This window comes from Spea bombifrons, chromosome 2 (assembly GCF_027358695.1).
Source record: "Spea bombifrons isolate aSpeBom1 chromosome 2, aSpeBom1.2.pri, whole genome shotgun sequence".
NCBI classification, from domain to species: Eukaryota; Metazoa; Chordata; class Amphibia; order Anura; family Pelobatidae; genus Spea; species Spea bombifrons.
The window spans coordinates 94,547,823-94,568,284 of NC_071088.1; the positions used below are offsets into that span (position 1 = coordinate 94,547,823).

At 41.6% G+C, this 20,462-nt stretch overlaps 1 protein-coding gene across 1 annotated transcript; it reads right to left on the reverse strand.

The window, feature by feature from the left end:
• Positions 1-11,950: 11,950 nt before the first annotated feature.
• On the reverse strand, positions 11,951-19,398 carry ING1 (inhibitor of growth family member 1). The gene is made up of 2 exons (XM_053455257.1): positions 18,898-19,398; positions 11,951-13,582 (listed from the first exon to the last, which is right to left on the reverse strand). The coding sequence occupies exons 1-2, from the start codon at positions 19,031-19,033 to the stop codon at positions 12,879-12,881; spliced, it is 840 nt and encodes a 279-aa protein (XP_053311232.1). The 5' UTR covers positions 19,034-19,398; the 3' UTR covers positions 11,951-12,878.
• Between the last annotated feature and the right edge of the window lie 1,064 nt (positions 19,399-20,462).

Sequence of the window (20,462 nt, forward strand, 5' to 3'; positions counted from 1 at the left end):
CAGAGTTAGTGGCACAAGCATTTTTGTTGACATAATAAAATTTTCATTTTATTTCATTTTTTATTTTTATTTTATTTCTGTCAAATGCATTATTCAAACATTACAAAGGGAAAGCATGTACCCTCAATTTTTTTTGTTTTCGTATATAAATAAAAGTAAGTTGCCTTTTAAGAGCAGTTTGTTTCAAAGAGTGATTTCTGTTATGTTTGTATTGTCTGTTTGTGAGTAGATATTAACCTCTGCAACCTGGCAGGCAAAACTTTCCACGACTCATGAATCATCTTCCTGATTTGGTCTGTTATGCACTTAATAGGAATACAATATACTTTAGATAGAATGCAAATCTTTGCAATTGGTATCCTCCCCTGACTTACCCTGTTCAATGCTACTGCCGTCTGGTTAATAGATATTAATATGATCAGTATTTTAAAACAGGGCTGATCCTAGTACCTGGAGGCCAAACAGCTGCCTGATCCAATGCCACAAACAGGCATTTTATAGGCGATGAGTTTTCAGCATTGGATCTGTGATCGTTCATATTTAATGATCACTTGATGCTTAATGGCGTTAGATATATATATATATATATATATATATATATATATATATATATATATAGATATATCTATATATATATCTATATATATATATATATCTGGGGAAAAGACACAAATCAAAACATCATTCATGTTAACAGTGCTTCATTCATTCATGTTAACAGTGCTTGCCTTCGACCAGAGTCTGCCATTACTGCTGGCATTACTTTCACAGTGCAGTAACCCTATGCGTTTGAGTGCATTGTAATTATGGTGAGGCCTCAGTTTTAGAAGTGTTATAAATATTTTTTTTATTCAGTGGTCTCTGCAGAGTTGAAGAAAAAAGTGCATGGTTTTGAGTTGGTATCCAATAGCTGACAAATTATTAATATATTAAAGTTTGCGTTAAAATGCATTAACATGCTTAAATTTAATTCATTCACATCTCATTAAACCTTTATATAGTGAAGGAAACTATTATTTGATCCCCTGCTGATTTTGTATGTTCGCCCACTGATAAAGACATGATCAGTCTGTGATTTTAGCCAGAATAATGCGTTTCAAAAAAGTTATAAATTGGTTTGCATTTTATTCAGTGAAATAAGTATTTGACCCCTTTGCAAAACATGACTTGGCACCTGCTGGCAAAACCCTTGTTGGCAATCACAGAGGTCAGTTTCTTGTAGTTGGTCACCAGGTTTGCACACATCTAAGAGATTTTGTCCCACTCATGTTTGGAGATCCTCTCCAAGTCATTACGGTTTTTGAGGCTGACGTTTGGCAACTCGAACCTTCAGCTCCCTCCACAGACTTTCTATGGGATTAAGGTCTGGAGACTGGCTAGGCGACTCCAGGACCTTAATGTGCTTCTCCTTGAGCCACTTCTTTGTTGCCTTGGCCGTGTGTTTTGGGTCATTGTCATGCTGGAATACCCAGCCACGACCCATTTCCAATGCCCTGGCTGAGGGAAGGAGGTTCTCACCCAAGATTTGATGGTACATGCCCCCATCCATCATCCCTTTGATTGGGTGAAGTTGTCCTGTTCCCTTAGCAGAAAAACACACCTAATGCATAATGTTTCCACCTCCATGTTTGACGGTGGGATGGTGTTCTTGGGGTCATAAGCAGCATTCTTCCTCCCAACACGTTGAGTTGAGTTGATGCCAAATAGCTCGATTTTGGTCTCATCTGACCACAACACTTTCACCCAGTTGTTCAGTTAATTGGAAAACTTCAGATGGGCCTGTACATGTGCTTTCTTGAGCAGGAGGACCTTGCGGGTGCTGCATAATTTCAGTCCTTCACGGCGTAGTGTTTTACCAATTGTTTTCTTGGTGACTATGGTCCCAGCTTTCTTGAGATCATTGACGAGATTCTCCCATGTAGTTCTGAGTCCTCACCGTTCTCATGATCATTGGAACTCCACGACGAGGCTTTAGGTGTGAGAAGTAAAATGTATTTATGGAATGAGTATATATATATATATATATATATATATATATATATATATATAATGGGCATATATAGATAACGAGTTAAGAGCACTTTTGTTCTTGTGAGAATTGACGTTTTTAAGATAGCGGTAGCTTGTTGAAGGGTATTGAGAATGTTAAACTTTATTAAGCATTAATAATAGTGTTACAAATACTTTTTTTTTTTATTTTCAAAAACACACCTTTGATGGTAGGATTCTTTGAAACCAGAAATATCTTCAAATCTCTTTGTTAGTATGAAACGATGAATGAATCTTTCTGCAGGCAGCAGAGAGGATGCAAAATTAATCAAAAAGAGCTGGCTCACACAGGTAAGGGTTAGGCAACACAATGTTAAGTGAACCCGCCAGAAAGAAAGTTCAAGGTAAAGGAGTTAGTGAAAGTGAGAGGGTAAGGGAATGAGTGAGGAAGTATATAAGTGTTTGTTAGCATGGATATTTGTGTGTTTGAGTATATATGTGTGTGTATAAGTGTGTTAGGAAGATAAATATACCTACACTATGCTAATAACACAAACCATGCAATTAACACATTGTAACGGGTTCACCAAGAGAGCTGTAGTCACTCCCAGGGATCACCCAGATGTATCCTCATGTTGTCCCCAAAATCACTCCCAGCACCAGTCAGCATGGACAACTTGGAACCCTGCTATGTGTACCCAAAAAGTAGACCCAACTACCTTGAATTGAGTACAGCAAGAATTAACATTTTGTGAAACATAGCCTCATATATCCACAGAACTGCATTAACATAGATAAACAGATACATGTATACAACCCAACCTTTAATTCCCCTGGCAGCAATCCTATTATTGGGATTAGTTAAACAATGGAGTTCCTACCTGTGCTATCTTTGTATGAGAGCCAGGCTGGAGCCATCTCTGAGTACCTTGGGGCCCTGTATGACAGGTCATTCTGTCACACACATTAACTTCAGGAAGTAGAGACTCAAATAGCTTCGTGTAAAAAGAAAAAGACAAATTACACAGGTCCATAAAAACTCCTGGCTTCTTCTATTTAAACTACATTTATGTCCTAATAATAGATTTCTTAATTTTCTTTTTAGTATATGTTTGCTTTTAAGATAATAGATAATTATCGATAAATAAAATTACGTAATCTAGTGAAAAGGCTATAATCTACATAAATTAATGTCCCCAAGGATCTAATTTATACAAATATAAGAAATGTATTCTTACTTATACACTATAAATATGCTTTCTTAAAGCCCCAAAATCTATTTATTAGAATGGATAAGAAAACACTTGTATTTGTTGGTTTTGTCCCAATTTATACTCTGTAATGTCCCATAAACATTATATACCTATGCATGTGGGTTTTTTCTAAACTTGGAGGATGTTACATTGTGAGGGTTTTTTTTTATTATTATTTATACAGTGAAATTGCAATTTCTTTTTGAAAAATGCATATTTTTTTAACCACACTTGAGGAAACAGCTGCATAAAACATACTTATGTGCTCCTAGTTAAATAAAAAATAATAACAAAAAAATGTGCTTTGCCCAAAACATTTGCAATATGTAACCATTGAGGTCTGGTTAGTCCTTGTTTGTACCTGCTGCCCATAGCTAGGAAATCTGGGAACATGGTGTGCTGTTGGCCAGCTACCCCACCAGGTATTTGCATGGTGTGCAAGACGGCTACTCTGGACACTACAACATTTTCAGATTTTTTTCAGGACCAAACAATAGACTAGATCCTTGCTTTAATTGTAGATTTATCTGTATCCATTTTTTGAGTAAAAACAGAACTCCTGTCTCCTTTTTTCCTTCTTTGGTGCCCCTCGTTCCACGGTTCCACAGTTTTCTACAATTTTCCTTAAAACCCCCTGGCAACTCTTCCTTATATTTGCAGGTAAGACTATGTAGAAGTTATTAATTGTAACAAGTCATTCTTAAGGCCTTCATTGGGCAACTACCCATGTCATTTCTTACCCATCTAATCAGCCACCCACCATATAATCTTAAATAAAACCTCACACTTTTCCAAATTCAGCTCTTGTCCAAATGTGTGGACACCGCTCCTAATGATTGAGCTTAGGTGATTCAGCCACACCCATTGCTAACGGGTGTAATAAATCAAGCACATAGGCAGGCATCTCCAAAGACAAACATTGGTGGTAGAACGGCATAAGTGCGGTTCCTTAAAGGCGCATAGTGCCTTTTGTTGTACTGGAGATGCTGACCACAGAGAGGGGAGTGGTTGGGGGGGCTGCCCAAGGGCGGACCCAAAAGGTAAATACACCACTGTAGTCAGGTGTCCACATACTTTTAGTCATATAGTGTATTTTGAAGCTCTTATCTTGTACAGCATAGTTTCTCAATTTGGTATACCCATCAAGTATTTTAGAGGGGCTTCAAGTATGTCAATATAATTATGCCAATATCGTTTTGTGTAAGGAAGCCACTAGGTGGCTTGAGATACCTGGTTCATCAGGCCTGTATGTCTGCAAGGTGACTATTTTGCACATCCAACTTAATTAATGACCATAGGACATACATGACCATAGGACATACAATTACATCCTATAAATATATCTGGGAACTTTAAGGCTCTGGCTACCCGGGAACCCCCTCTTTTTCCTTGCGGAATGCAGACAGGAATTCACGCTGACCTCAGTGGGCGGTCTGCTGATGTCGTGGGAGGCCCCACTGATGGCGGCCATTTCTGCTGATGTTGCGGGACACAGCACTGTTTAAGGAGGAAATGGACAGGGAGTAGGGCATGTCACAATGCTGCTCCCTCAACCTGGAGTTTTGAGTCTCAGGGTGAGACCTGAGAGTTCCCAGGTATGCCTATACCTCCTATACCTTCTCCGCTTCTTGACATGCCCTGCTCCCTGCCCATTTTCCCCTTAAATGGGGGTGTTTTTCTGCTGACGTCAGTGGGCAGTCCTGGCCGTGTCCTGCAAGGGAAGGCTCCGGGTAGCCGGAGCTCAGAAGTTCCCAGGTATGCCTATAACACATGCTTTGGATGCCTGAAACCACCTAAAACAATGGTGAAGTAAATAATGGTCAGAAGATCTATCCAGACCCTCACCCTCAGAAATGCAGGTCACTTTGTTATCAGATGTAATGTAGATCAAAGTGAAAAGAAAGAACATAAAATTAAAAATGAGTACGCAAAACATGAAAAAGGGGAATCACAACTCAACCAAAATACAGTCAAATGGCAAAAAATGCTCCAGTCATAATGAGACAGGGGTTATAAATCCCCTGGTCACAAAAGGGTTAAAGAAGATACATAGGGGGTGTGGGATCTAGAGAATGAAAGAATATAAAACAAATATATTCATACAAGAACAAAGTATAAATAACCATTGGAAAAATAGAAAACTACTGCCATCTGATGACAAGTGTCAGAAATGCAGTTCCTAGAAATACACTGTATGACCAAAAGTATGCGGGCACCTGGCCATCACCCCTGTATGACCTTGCTGGACATCCCATTCCAAAACCATGTGCATTAATATGGAGTTGGCCCCTACTTTGTGGCTATAATAGCCTCCACTCTTCTGTGAATAAGAGTGTGTCAATCAATAATCTTTTGCAGTCTGATCAGGATAACTCATACAAAACACTTTGCCCACAACAGTCAGAAGAGAAATTCCCCTGTATTAGTTGCATACTTCAGTGGCACAGTCAACTTCTTTGTGGGTCATATGGCCTTCCTGATGCCATTATACATCCCCCCTGATGATTCCAGGGGCAGCTGAAAGCTGAATCCTCTAGCAGACTTGGAGCCAGTAGTCATTTTCACACTGCTTTGCTAACCTCTTAGCCTCTACGCTTGCAGAGTCTTCTGCCTGGGGGGAATGCTTGTACTCCAAGTGAGCAACATAGCATTCTTCTATGGCTGTATGTGTGTAGCAGAGATGGCCTTAAACTTGATATTTGTTTTGCTTCTTCCCAAAGACTTTCATGGTTGTGCTGTGTATTGTGTCCCTGATGTGATCTTATCTCTCCTTGGTACAGCCATTAGGAGAACTAGAGCACGATCTTGCTTACATCGATATGGGCTTTACCCTGTGTACTGCAGAAGTAGTTTTCTTGGGCTGAAGCTTCATTTTGCTGCACACCAGTGAATGATAAGTGTTGCAATCAGAGCTGTGGAAGGTGTGAGTAAGCAGGACGCACTTCAAGGCAGACAGTTGATGATTATCAGGTTGAGTTGGTACCAGTGCTTAGAGCAGGGGTGTCTCCAAGATAGAGGCTTTGTCTGGAAGAATGAGTTATTAATGCTGAGGTTTTGTTATGAGCATAGTTCCAGAAGTCTCTGCCCATTTTTATTAATTTTCCCAATGTCAAACTTTCCAAGACAGGATTGCCAAGGGCCGTGGTCGGCGCCCACCCTGGCATTGAAGTCCCCAGTAGTATCAACTGCTCTTCTTTGGATAACCTGGTGATGATCATATATAGTTGGGTGTCAAATTTGTCCTTGGTGCCCCTGGTGGAGCGTTGGTGCACTCACATTAAGTTGACGGGCCCAGTAGATGTGTGGAGACTGAGTGAAAGGGCTCTTGCTGGATCTCTCATCCCCAGCAGAGAGTTTCTGAAAGTGAGTACAGCACCATACTCTTTGATTTTCCCAGCAATCTTTCCTTGTCAGAAGAAATTGTAGTAATTTTCTCTTAGAGTCCCAGTGTCTGGCAGCCCTGTCTCCTGCAGTGTGCCATTCAGAGGCATGCTAGATCATTGATGACTGAGGTTTTACAAACATCACTGATTGACCGGAGGTCATCTGACAAGCCAGTTGTCATGGTCCGTACGTTCTAGCAGTCTAACCTTTTTGGTACATCATGACCGTATACAGATCATATTCACAGATGAGAAATGTGTGTTCTTCATGCTGTGAACACTTAATTGCTATATAGATTGAAAAAAAAATACTGTACAAACTATTTTTTGAGAAACTCTGATATTTGACCTCTCAATATTGTCAATTTGCAAGATAATTTGCTTTGATAAAATAGATTTAATTAGAATGTTTTTTATTTTTCATGTGTGTATTAATACAAAAATGATGACTACATGATGAACATACTCATCCATGATCGCGGATACTGAATAAGTATAGTGAATTGTGTAAGTATAGTATATGCCATAGTGCCCTCTGATATGCCTTATACGCCAGATGTGCCACTCTGCCCCCCAAATATGCCACTCTGCCCCCCCAAATATGTCTTATACCCGTTATATGCCACTGTGTCCCCCTGATATGCCTTATAACCCCATATTTGCCACTTTAACCCCCCTGATTTGCCACTCTGCCCCTGATATGCCACTCTGCCCCCTGATATGCCACATAACCCTCTATATACCACTGTGCCCTTGATATGCACCCCCTAGACTCCTTGGTGCTCCAGACTCCTTGGTGTCTAGTAGGGGCAACCTCTGCTTCTGTCCAGCACTTTTGCTGGAGCTTCTATGACCGGGTGCTCCATCATAGAAGCCCCAGTGGAAGTGCCGGCAGTAGCGGGTTTGTCTCCACGCATCCACAGACGCCCACCGGCTGCTAGAGAGAATGATCCGGGTATCCTGCAGCGCTGCGGTGGATCCTCCTCTCTGGCAGCCAGCGAACTGCGCTCAGACCTCCTCCGCTGTGCTGGCCGATACTTCCGCCGGGGCTTCTATGGTGGAGCACCGGAAGGTCACGTCACACTGGTGCTCTGTCATAGAAGCCCCGGCGGAAGTGGAGGACAGTAGCGGAGGTTGTCTGCACGCATTGCATAGAGGCCTACCGGCTGTCAGAGAGGAGGATCCGGGTCCCCTGCAGCGCTGCGGGGGATCTGGATCTTAGTGTTAGTATTCGACCTCTATTATAAGACAAAAGGTATTTTTTCAGAGCATTCTACTAACCGATTATCGAAATTTGATGGCAACATCGATCATTATCGATTATTATCGATTTTATTGATTAGTTGTTGCAGCCCTACCATATTGCATTACATTATAGTCAATAATAAGCATGATCACATGTAACACAATGTGTCATAGTTTAGCAGGGTAGATTCACCTTTTACAAACGTTATCGGGGGCGCACCTGGGAATTTCACAGAGCTGTCTCTCATGTGGGGAATTGACTTTGTGATGTAGCTAGCCTATATTAGTACAAAATGCAATGGGAGTGGGAAGGGAATTAAGTGGTGAGTGGGCTTGGTTAAACACCATTCTCATACCCCAGAAAAAGAACATAGTGACCCAGAAAATAAGGAAAGCAGTGCTTCACCTGGTGAGTTCCCACTTATGGCTGGTGCTACTGAAATGTTGTGGGGGATCTACTCTATTTTCACTTGCATGATAGTGGTATGTATTGTGTGTGTTTGTTTATTTTACCGTCACTCCTTGTATGTAGATGGCTGCATGTATTAAAACAATCTGTGATGTACTTTTTTGTCAAGCAGCCTATTCTTGTATTTATATTTAGCTGTTTATAAAGTTGTCACTTAAAAATAATTATAGCAAAACTATGAAAATTGCTCTAGCTCCCAGGGAAAAAATGTGCCATGCCCCCCAGCACGCAAAGCACTGCTATATAGTAAAAAGTTCCATCATTGCCGAATTTGCTCGGTTATAAGACCACCCTGATTATAAGATGACCCCCCAAAATTTGAATATTAATTTAGGGGGAGGGGAAGCCTGACTATAAATATTACCGTATTTGCTCGATTATAAGACGAGGTTTTTTCCAGAGCAAATGCTCTGAAAAATACCCCTCGTCTTATAATCGGGGTCGTCTTCTCAGACCCCCCAAAAAATGTCTGCTGGGGCCATGCTGCTTACCGGTCGCGAGCAGCGTCTCTTCTGTTAGAAGCAGGAGGACAGGAAGCTTGCAGCGTCCTCACAGAGCTCTATCTCCCCCTCCCTCCTCTGGGGGCGGGGCCAGAGAAGTTGCTCTACAGCCGGTCCCCTGCAGAAGTCTTCGAGTGAGAGATCTGCAGTTCAGGTAAGGGGGTGGGGGAGGGTTTTTGGGTAAGTATGTGTGATTAATGTGTGTTTAATGTGTGAAGTATGTGTGATTAATGGAATGAATGAGTATTTAAATGTGTTTGTGTGTGATAGCATGGATGTGTAAGGGGGGTGGGGGTTGTAGCATGGCATAGGGAGGCTGTAATCCCACTACTATCATCCCCAGGTTCCAGCATGTACTGGCTGCCTTGGCTTGATAGGAGTGTGATTGCTGTTAGCAGTTTGATATATATATATATATATATATATATATATATATATATATATCAAACTGCTAACAGCAATCACACTCCTATCAAGCCAAGGCAGCCAGTACATGCTGGGTTAAAAGGCATATCATGGGGCTGAGTGGCATATAGGGGGTTAAAATGCATTTCTGGACCTCCAGAAATGCATTTTAACCCCCTATATGCCACTCAGCCCCATGATATGCCTATATACCTCCAGAAATGCATTTTAACCCCCTATATGCCACTCAGCCCCATGATATGCCTTTTAACCCCCTATATGCCAGAGTGGCATATAGGGGTATAAGGCATATCATGAGGCAGAGTGGCAAATAGGGGGGTATAAAGCATTTCTGGGGGCAGAGTGGCATAACTGGGGGGGGCAGGTTGGCAAATAAAAGGAAATTTAAAAAATATATTTTTCTCACTCATAGCTTTTATTAAACATGAAAAAATAATTTACATGAATTAATATTTACTGGTAAAACTTTTTTCCTATAGGGTCGTCTTATATTCAGGCTTTTTGTTTTTTTCCTAAATTAATATTTTGATTTTGGGGGGTCGTCTTATAATCGGGGTCGTCTTATAATCGAGCAAATACGGTATTTCACATGTAAACTTTTTTTTCTTATTTAATAAAAACTATGATGGAATAAAATGACTGTTTTGTTTTTTATCTCATTTTATTTGCCTTTCTACCCCCCAGTTATGCACATCTACCTCCCTGATATGCCTTTTAACCCCCTATATGCCACTCTGCCTCTCTAATATGCCTTTTAACCCCATATTTGCCAATCTGCCCCCAGATATGCCTTGTACTCCCATATATGCCACGCCGTCTCCCCTGATATGCCTTATACACCCCTATATGGCACTCTGCCTCCCTGGTATGCCTTTCAACCCCCTATATGACACTCCGCCTCCCTGATATGCCTTTTAACCCCCTTTATGCCACTCTGCTCCCTAGATATGCCTTATTCACCCATATTTGTTACTCTGCCTCCCTAATATGCCTTTTAACCCCCTTTATGCCACTCTGCCCTCTAGATATGCCTTATTTACCCATATTTGTCACTCTGCCTAATATGCCTTTTATCCCCTTATATGCCACTCTGCTTCCAGACATTGACCTACAGATACAGTGACAAGAAAAGTAAATTAGCCCTTTAGAATTACCTGGTTTTCTGCATTCATTGTTCATAAAATGGGATCTGATGTACATCTAACTCACAAGTATAGACGAACAATCAATGCCTTTATTGAACATACTCGTTAAACATTCACAGCGCTGGTGAAAAAAGTAAGTGAACCCTTAGATTTAATAAGTTGTCAAACCTCATTTGGCAGCAATAACCTCAAACAAGCCCTTCCCGTAACTGCAAATCAGCGGACCTGGTGGATTTTCTTTTTAAGCTATTCTGTAGTAGATAAACTTTGACTTTAAAGCCATTGTCCTGCTGCATCAATCAGCTTCTACCGAGATTCAGCTGGCATACTAGTTCTGCCTGTTCTTCCCAAACAATTAAACCTTAGTTTCTTCAGTCCACAAAACATTTTCCCATTAGCATTGTGGAGTGCCTATTTGGCAAACTTTGGGAATGTAGCACTGTTTTTGAAGAACAGCGGCTTCTTCTGTGGTGTCTTGCTATGCCTGTTCAATCTTTTGTGCATGGTAGACTCATGAACAGAGATGTTAACCAGTTCCAAAAAATCCTTCAGGCCTTTATCTGTTACTTTAGTGTTTTTTTTTTTACCTCATTGGGCATTCTGCATTGTGCCCTTTGAGTCATCTTGTTTGGTTTGGGGAGAGTAACCACAGTACTAAATCCAGTTGTTTAACGCCAGCTTTCTTCCTCATGCTTGTGAGCATGCCAATGGCATCTTCTCAATCCTCTTTCTGGAGACTTCTCGAATACTACATACCGTTCAATGAAACTAAAATACTTCTATATCCTGCTCGTCATGATTTCACTTTTATCGATTTAATGAGTTAACTGTTTACTGTTGTTATGTCAATGACCCAAGAAGTGTAATAAGGTATTCTAACCTTGGGCAGACATGAGACTCTGCTTGGTAACATTGCTTATGTATTTCTTATTAGTGGATGTATAATCTGCTTTGCGAATGCAAATGGTATATATGCGTTACTAAAGGCTTAATTCAAGCCAATAAATCAATTTTATTACTCCTACCTACCTCTTTCTCAAAATGATCTTTATAAAAGCGGAAGATGAACGAGTCATATATATTGAAATCATATATTCCCTATCACATTCAGAATTAAAAGGTGTTCTTGTAAATAACAATAAGCCACTATGAGTTATGTAACGTAGAGCAATATTTGGATAGAATTGGCGGACAATGCCAAATACACAAGATATATTTGAGGTACTATAAAAGTTACATAGCAGGACACAATTTTTATTGTAGTTTACCGATGCTGTTTATCCTGCAATTAGGTCCGCTATAATGAATATTTATCTACCACCATCTCTGAACCCTACAGATGTCACTTACCGGTACATTAAAACACTGGTCTGACGTCGGATCAGAACTTGTTCAAGCACAGATGGGTTATCAGCACTATTGAAACTCTTCTGTGCTGTGCTAAAATACTTTGTTTCTGTAAACGTAAATCAAACCTGCTATTGAAAAACTCAATTACACAAATTAAAATAGAATACAAGAAAATCCAAAACCCCAATGATTTGCCATAGATCTGTCATTTATTTTAAAGTATCACAGCTGTACAAGTGTTCATACATACAGAAGGAAATGCACACTGGATATACAATGGCATTTGGCTGCATTTCCAATTATAATACATTAAGTGCAATTCCACTTAAAATGTACATTTATACAAATAAGGATTGCTCCAAACAAAATGTCACGTTATAAAGCTTGATTTGTGTGAAACGTACTAAACCAACTATCTGGTTCTATACAAAAAAATTAATCAGTTGTTTTAAAATGACCTCCTTTGGTCAAGAGGCCAGAATACAGTATAAAATATTTGCCACGTAAAATGTAACCCATTACATTTCTCTTAAAAAATATTCCTCTGTATTTAAGGTGTTCAGTTGTCAACTGTTGGACTACAATCTGCACATTTTCTTTTTTTTTTTTTTTGGAGCATTCGATCTGCTTCATTTTTTGTTTTATCATTAAGCCATTCCATTGCCACTGAAAGGACAATTAACAGAAGAAAAACATTTACAGGATGACTTTTGCAAATGTCTTGAAAAAGCATCTTTGCCAAGTGGTGAGGGCCAGTAAAAACCCCAAAACACATATATTCTGATGGACATAGTGCTTTCAAAGTCAACATTTTGTGACTCACCATGATTAATAATAGTTCTTTGATCTCAGTGCACCCTAAAGTATAGGAATATGGAAAGATGCATGGGACATTTTGAAACTAAAGGTGATCAGCTTAGCTCATAAATGGTTCTTTTGCCACATTTTCAAGAAAGGTGTTATTGCTATCACTGTGATAAGAATGGGTCACACCAAGCGGTTTTCTCTTTTTTTTAAAAAAAGATATACAATTAGCAATCCTTTCACCATCACAAGGTGATTCGGACAATAAATATGTTTTATTTTTCCCCCCATCCCTTTGATAATCCTCTATAAAACTACCTATTGTATGCTCTGTCCTTTTTAGATTTCTCAAGAGCCTTGCCCATGGTCTTCTCATTCTCCCCTCTGCATTCAGGGCAGTACCATTTCCCCTTTGGTTTATGGTTGAGTCCAACACAAGAAAAGTGAAACCACTCAATTGGACATTCTTCGTTATCGCAACCAATCATTTCACCATAAGAAACTTGGTTACACAAACAATACGTTGGCTCATTAGGATCAATGGGAAGGTCTGCGGGGGATGCCTCTCGTTCTGCTTTAGCTTTAGATCTCTTTTTCTTCTTTGCTGTTTTCGCCTTCTTCTCCTTGGGTGTACCTGAAGTGAGGTCATCATGGTCATGATTGATGGTCGCATTTTCTCGGTTCTCATTGTTCCTTTGTCTTCTTGATCTCTTATTGCTTGGTTTTTCAGTCTGAGAAACAGCCTCATTTTTGGACTTTTCCTGGTTATTTTTGCTGCTGTTACTAGTGCTGTCATTTAAGTCCTGGCATGTTTCAAACAGTTCCACATGACTGTCCACTTGTCTTGTCCGGTTCTCAACCAACTCCACCATTTGACTGACTATTTGAATTTTGTCATCACCCAACTCCTGACTCCGAATAAGAGCTCTTTGGATAAACTGGAGGAGTCGCCTCTTTTGTATTGCATCTGATTCACGCTTGTATTTTTCATAATAGTCATCCAGTTCTTTCAGGATATCTACAACAATAAAAAAAAAAGTATGTTAAACAAAGAAAGGCTTACATAAATCCCAAATACATCATCTTCCACTAGATGTCTCAATCAGAAATTATGTAAATCTAGAAACATGCTATACAAAAAGTTACATGCTATACAAAAATTACTACAAGAAACCATTCAAATTGGGTGGTGGGTTTAACAGACTGCATGTTATAGATACTGCCAACAAGAGAAAACAGTGGGATAGGCGAATGGTAAGTAAAGTTCCTCTTTTATTGACACACAATGATTCTCCAAAATGTACCTTTTGTATAAATCTATGGTTTACTATATTGCTTTCTTAAATGTGAACAAAGAGAGTTTACCAGGTCTTTTTTGTGCCATAAGGTTCTCTTACACGTTTGTTACATTTTATTAATAGAATGTCAGTAAGTTCTGTAGAGCAGCTACAAAAGGTGGAAACTGGACATTGACAATAACATTAACACACTTTAAGACATAGTGGAACAATATAAGAAGGTCCTGCTCTTGCAAGCTTACACTCTAATAGGAGGTTGAAGGAGAGTACAAGGTGACAAGGTCAGGTAGAGATTACAAACTACAATACAGCTGCTGATAGGGCTGGATATTCATGCCCGCAATCGCGTTGTGAACCGATTTAACAGAATTTCTAAAAGAAAATGGTGTAACCCTATCCGATCCAAAGAGCCAAGATTTATTTATCCAAGCATGAAAAATTTATTTTCCCAGAAAATACGTTCTTTCAAAATTGATTATCCCCTTCCATAAGAGATTACTGTAAAACATTACCAAGGATTTAGATGTAATAAGATCTGCAGTTTATTAAAATAAGAAAACATTTTCAAAATGTAACGGCAAATAGTAATAAACCGGAGGTTAAGCGTGACCAGGATGTGTATTTCTTAAACACATGCTCTGCTAGTGAAATCTGACACGTTTTATCAGGGTGGATTCATGCAAGCAGATTGTAAGACATTTATTACAGCCCATTTCACATACATAATAAAACTATTTATTTCAGCACCCAGTGAAAAGACTGCTCACCATGTGCCTAATTTAGAAAAAAAATGAAAGAAAAAAAATATTCTTAATGAAACTGGAACACAGGGAAGTTTTCTATACCAGTTATCTATTATGTATATAGCGCTTATTGCAGTACATACATTCAATGGTTTATGATAGAACGAATATCGAAAGACTAAGACAAAAACATACGTTAGAGGGCCCTGCTTGCAAGCTTACTATCTATAGGATGGCACCTGTAAGTGGGTGGGATATATTAGGCAGCAAGTGAACAGTTTGTCTTCAAAGTTGAAGCCTTAGGAGCAGGAAAAATGGGCAATCGTATGGATCTGAGCCACGCTGACAAGGGCCAAATTATGATGGCTAGTTGACCGGGTCAGAGCATCTTCAAAACTGCAGCTCTTGTGGGGTGTTCCTGGTCTGCAGTAGTCAGCGCCTATCAAAACTGGTCCAAGGAAGGAAAAGGGGTGAACGGGGACAGGGGTCATGGGCAGCCAAGGATCATTTATGCACGTTAGGGGAGAAGGCTGGCCCTTGTGGTCAAATCAAACAGATGAGCTACTGTAGCTCAAATTGCTGAAAAAGTGAATGCTGATTCTGATGGAAAGGTGTCAGAACATCACAGTTTGTTGCGTATGGGGCTGTGTAGCTGCAGATGGGTATGTGAGTATAAGAACTGGACCACGGAGCAATGGAAGAAGGTGGCCTGGTCTGATGTTTTTTTTTTTTTTTTTTTACATCACGTGGATGGCCCACCGTGGGAGCACAAGGTCTCTTCCTACAGACATCATATTCCGGCGCTCAGCATCAATAGCTGACATGCTTGGCGGGGGTACAATTTAAAAAATAAATTGGTCAGTCTGCAACCTGGCCACATGCCACAACAGAGGCCTTGGCATTCGCCATCACTGCAATAGGTGGTAGGATGTATGGCAATGTTGCTTAAAGCTCATCTTAATGTAACCAAATGCAGCATTAGAAACATCCTTCCTAGTACCGTAAGATCCATTACCTCACCCAAACAAAAGTAACATTTACACAACGCAAACTATGATTTTGTGAAATCTGGAGAACTGATTTGTAAATTTGTTAAAAGTGTTGAATGAATCATGAGCACCAACACAGCTTGTGCTCCCCCAGCATATTTGCGGAGCATTGGGAATTTTATAATCCCAATGCAGATCAGAAAGGTGGCACAAGGTCAATGCATACAATAGGACTTTAGATTTCAGGCACAAAAGACCTCCTTTTGATGAGGTTGCTGCGCTGGCGGCGCACATGGATGACCTGAAATATATATCATTAACTTAAACATATTCCCTTTGCATTTGCTGATCTGCAGGCAGATTTCACTGGCACACAGGAGGTAATGGAACATCCCGTGTTCTTCATGGATGTTTTTCAGGCTGTTACTACTACTTTTCTGTGTCCTGGATTGGTTAAATATAATCATATGTTATAATACATATGTGACATCATAAAATCAGATCCCCCCCTTAGTTAGTTGGACGGGTAGAGGGAATTGATTGATAGGGTAGAATATATTTTTTACATGAAATGTATCACAGAATAGAAGAGGTTTATGTCTTTCTGGCCTCAGATTCACATGCTGATACCCAGTCTTATGACGCCACCCTAATCGCATGGACCGATGCCTGCAGTTGTAACTTGGTACAAAAAGGTTGCCATCTACCTGGCCCAGACTGCCATTCGCAATGCAAAGGCACAAAGGAGAGAGGTGTTTTTGATATCCTCTTTGGGCAAACGCTCACCAGAAATTGAAATCTACGCATTAGGCAACTTGGGTTAGCACACTTTTTGTACCTCGTGAGTAATATATCCCCAACTCCTTGTAGATCGTAAGCTCCTTAGAACAGGGCCTTTACAGTTTGTAAGTCAGGATGCACTACTTATTGTACAGCACTGCGGAATACGACGGCGCTATACAACTCAATACATAAGGCCGAACCACTAGGGATGTCCGATCCTAATCTAGGTAAATTGACAATGTGAAATGGCGGTGCTTTAAGACGAATTTCCATCTGCAGTGCGTTTATTAAACAAAACAACACTATAAGGCCGCAGACTAACATACGATTCTGTCAAATTCTCAGTTGGCACAAAAAAATAATAAAACATACCAGAGGCTCCTATGAAAAAACGCAGCCATGCTTAGTTCAGTCATGACCAGCGGCAACTTAGAGGTAAAAATAAGCGTCATATAGAGCAGCACCCATAAAATGGACTGTTCTATAAATGTGCGAAACTAATACGCCAACACGGAATCAAAGGCCGGCCTCATGCCCAAACCAAAGATGGAGGATAAAGCATTAGCATAGACTAATGTAAATACAGAGCTGCATTCCTATTGGGTAGCACCTAAGTAGGCGTGGCTATTCGTGAAACACGCCTCTAACCAGAATATGACCGTCTACATTCCAACAACAGCCTATCAGCAGTACCGGGTGGGAAAAGACATTTAAATCACTCCAAAGGGGCGTGGACAAAATGAAAAAAGTAGAGGCGGATAACTTGCTTGTGAAGGGCGGAGTCACACAGATGCAACAAATCAGAAAACAGACGGCGCCCGGGACGTTCCAAAAGCCAGGTATAGCAACCAATCGAAGCATAGAGGCGTTGCCATTCATTGAACGTTAGGTAGGCCCGTAGTATAAAACATGGAGTGTGTGCTCAAGTCGGGTTAAAGCGCGGCTGGCGCTGTTTGATTTGTGAGTGTGTGTTCCTAAAGCAAAATACCCGCTCTTTTCATAAACATTATTCGTACTTTCCGCATTCATCCGAATCAATAATAAATATTACAGACACCGCTCGCTTACGTTTAATTACACCCAGTAAGTGCGCCATTGGCACTTCTACACTTGGCCAGACGGTCCTTTAACCACAAAGTTGCTGCGTTAAAGCGAGTAGATCGAACCGGGTCAAGCCGCTGTAGTGTGGCTTCAAAAATCCAACGACAAAGCAAGGTTAAAGGATAGCAGATGTGAGGTAACCGAGTGACCGTCTCCGGTGTCTCCTCCTCCGGTACTCGGTGCGGAGGAGGAGGAGGGGTGCAGGCAGCGCACTGCGGCCCTGACAAAATATATCAAGTGTCAGTCGGCACGGGGTCCACACTCCGGTTGATCAACAAAACCAGCCTGTGCCATTGTAACACTTCCCATCACAACAACAACTAGTCTACTGGAGTGTGTGTCACAGCACCCCCATTTCATACTAAACCGATGTGTTTTATGTAACGTCCACCGCCTGTTCCTGTCACCCAGATTGTTTCCACCGGGGAGGGATGTGGGAAACGTACCGCTGACTTTCCGCCTATGTAGGACAATGCAGAGCTCTCCAGCTGTGGGAGAAACCATGAAGTGCAGCAACTGCTCAAGAAAAGCACTCAACACATCTGATAAATGTATACACGGGAAACGATGCATCACAACACACACCGATCAGGAACTGGAAACCGACATGGATCGGGAGAGGAGAGAAGGGGGGCGAACAAGACAACTGCAGTCGCTACACTGCGGGTGGAAGCTGTTTGTTAAACAACATAAATACATTAGGAGATCAAGGCAACTGGGTTGTATTTTTCTTCTTTTTACAATGAGATTAGAGCAATCACAATGAGAAAAATGAAAAAAGGGAAACCCTGCCCACCACTACAGCACAACCTTTTCTTACTAGCAGTTACTACTACAGCCATCCCGATGACTGTACATTCCTCAGTGTTGTTGCCTTTTAGCAGCCCCGGAGATTACAACACAACAACAGCAGATAGCCACCTCTTCAAACACATAAAGGAATACATGCACTCCTCCATCTCCCCCTAAGCTTTCCCCCTGTAGGTAGCAGAGCTGACAAAGGGTTTATTTCAGGTGACTCCACGACCCCCTGTGTTTTCTGTATTTCTTTACACATCCATAGTACACTCAGAAAGGGCTGTTCGTGAAAAAAGAGAGCAAGGGGACCTTTTGTTCCGCCCTATGACAAGCAGCTTAAACATTGCACAAAACGCACAAGTACCCCCGACACTGCATACATTTGACATGAAAATACAATAGACTCGTATTGTGTTGGTCGATGGGCTAGAAAAGCCAAGGGTTTGTCTGTGATCGGTAGTAGAGAGGGATGATCACAGACAGGGGACACAATGCAGAAGGGGGGGGTACACGGCAAGAATGTGGAGATCTGACGATCACAAATACAAAAGCTAAAAGAGGGTGGAAAGTTACCCTAGGTTTAAGATCAAAGACACAGCATGCTGAGGCAACAGATCTTACCTTGGTATTTGGCGTCGATCTCCCTCATCAGGGACACATTTCTCTGTAAGTCGAATGGCAGGGATTCGATGGAGTCCAGGTAATCCTCTACATAGTTCACCATGTGAGTGTGCTCTCCGTTAGCCGGGTTTAACATTCTGTGCAGCTGTTATGACCAGCACAAAACCCACCGGGTTCCTGCCAGTTCTACGATCTGTCCTCTGCAAGCACTTGCCAAAGCAGCAGCGGCGGCAGCAGCACCACCCCCTCCCTCCCTCCTGTTCAAGAAATAAAGAAATGCCCCCTCCCCAACCACCTCCAAAACTAAAAATGCACTAAACACGCGTCTACAGTGACACGAAGTGCAAAGGGGGCAAAAACAAAGGAGATCGGGGCTGAGGATGACAGCCCGTGTGTGTCTAGCATGAAGCTCGCCGAAGGGAAGGTTTACGAGGAGATGAGTTGCTTGCAGAGAGGTGCAAGGCTGATATGACTTCAAGGTGGGGAGGGAAAAAAAAGTCTAGCAGCAGCAGCTGATTGAATGGCTGTCTCCCTGCACAACTCGGGAACAAGACAGTGAAAGGAGGTTGTGGGATGTGAGTCTGTGTGTAAAGGGGGGTGGGGAAAGAGGTGGGGGCTAGACACTGGCAACTGCAGCAGGCAGGAAGAGCAAGTGGTTTTACCGATCCCGGTAATAAAAACGAAAGTGCTGCGGGAGGTGCTGGGATTAGCGGTCACAATGTACCCGCATTGTGGCCAAGGTGATCGATGTGGCCACTCGCTCTGTGCTCCTGCATTGATGGTGGTTTACAGGTGCCCTTCCTACCTCCACACCCGATGGGCTTGTATTTGATCGCAGTGTTTGCCCCAGTGAATCTCGTACATGCTTTATTCTCCCCCATACAATACGTGGAAAAGACAAATAATAGTTCTGAACACTTGGGGAAACATTCACCTCGTCGCTAAGCTCTGGTCAAGAGCATGCGCAGTAGGGACAGGGAGCCATCATCATCATCATCAGAACTGCCACTCAGAGACTCTGATCTGTACGCTTTCCCGTCACTCTGTGGGCTAAGTAACTACCACTGGTGTCCACGGTCTGTTATTTAACCCATCTACGAGAATCTGCGCCATGTGCAAGTCAACGATTATGAGTGTGATGTGAACAGTACAAGTTACACACAGATTTTCGAGTTTCGGTGACAATGCAGTACACAGCTGTTAGTTGTGCGCTGAAGACACACGTACGTACATACATACATACACACATTAGGAGGAAATGTTCGTTTGGTGTTTGCTGTCACCTGAAAAACTACACGTCCCAGAATGACTCGGTGGTTACCCGAGCCAATGAAATGGACGTATTTCAACGCCGCGCCCACTTTAGGGGAAGTATTTGAAGGCGGTCCACCTCATCCTTGCGAAAAGCCAACTGCGCAAATGTCGCTCGCGCGAGTGGGCGGTGCTATGTTAGGGGAAAAGGCGTGGACTCACGGAAAGGACGGAGTCAACTTAAGCTAAATAGGCGTGATCCAACTCTTGAGAGGCGTGGTTCTCCAACCTCCTTTGTATCCATGACAACAACT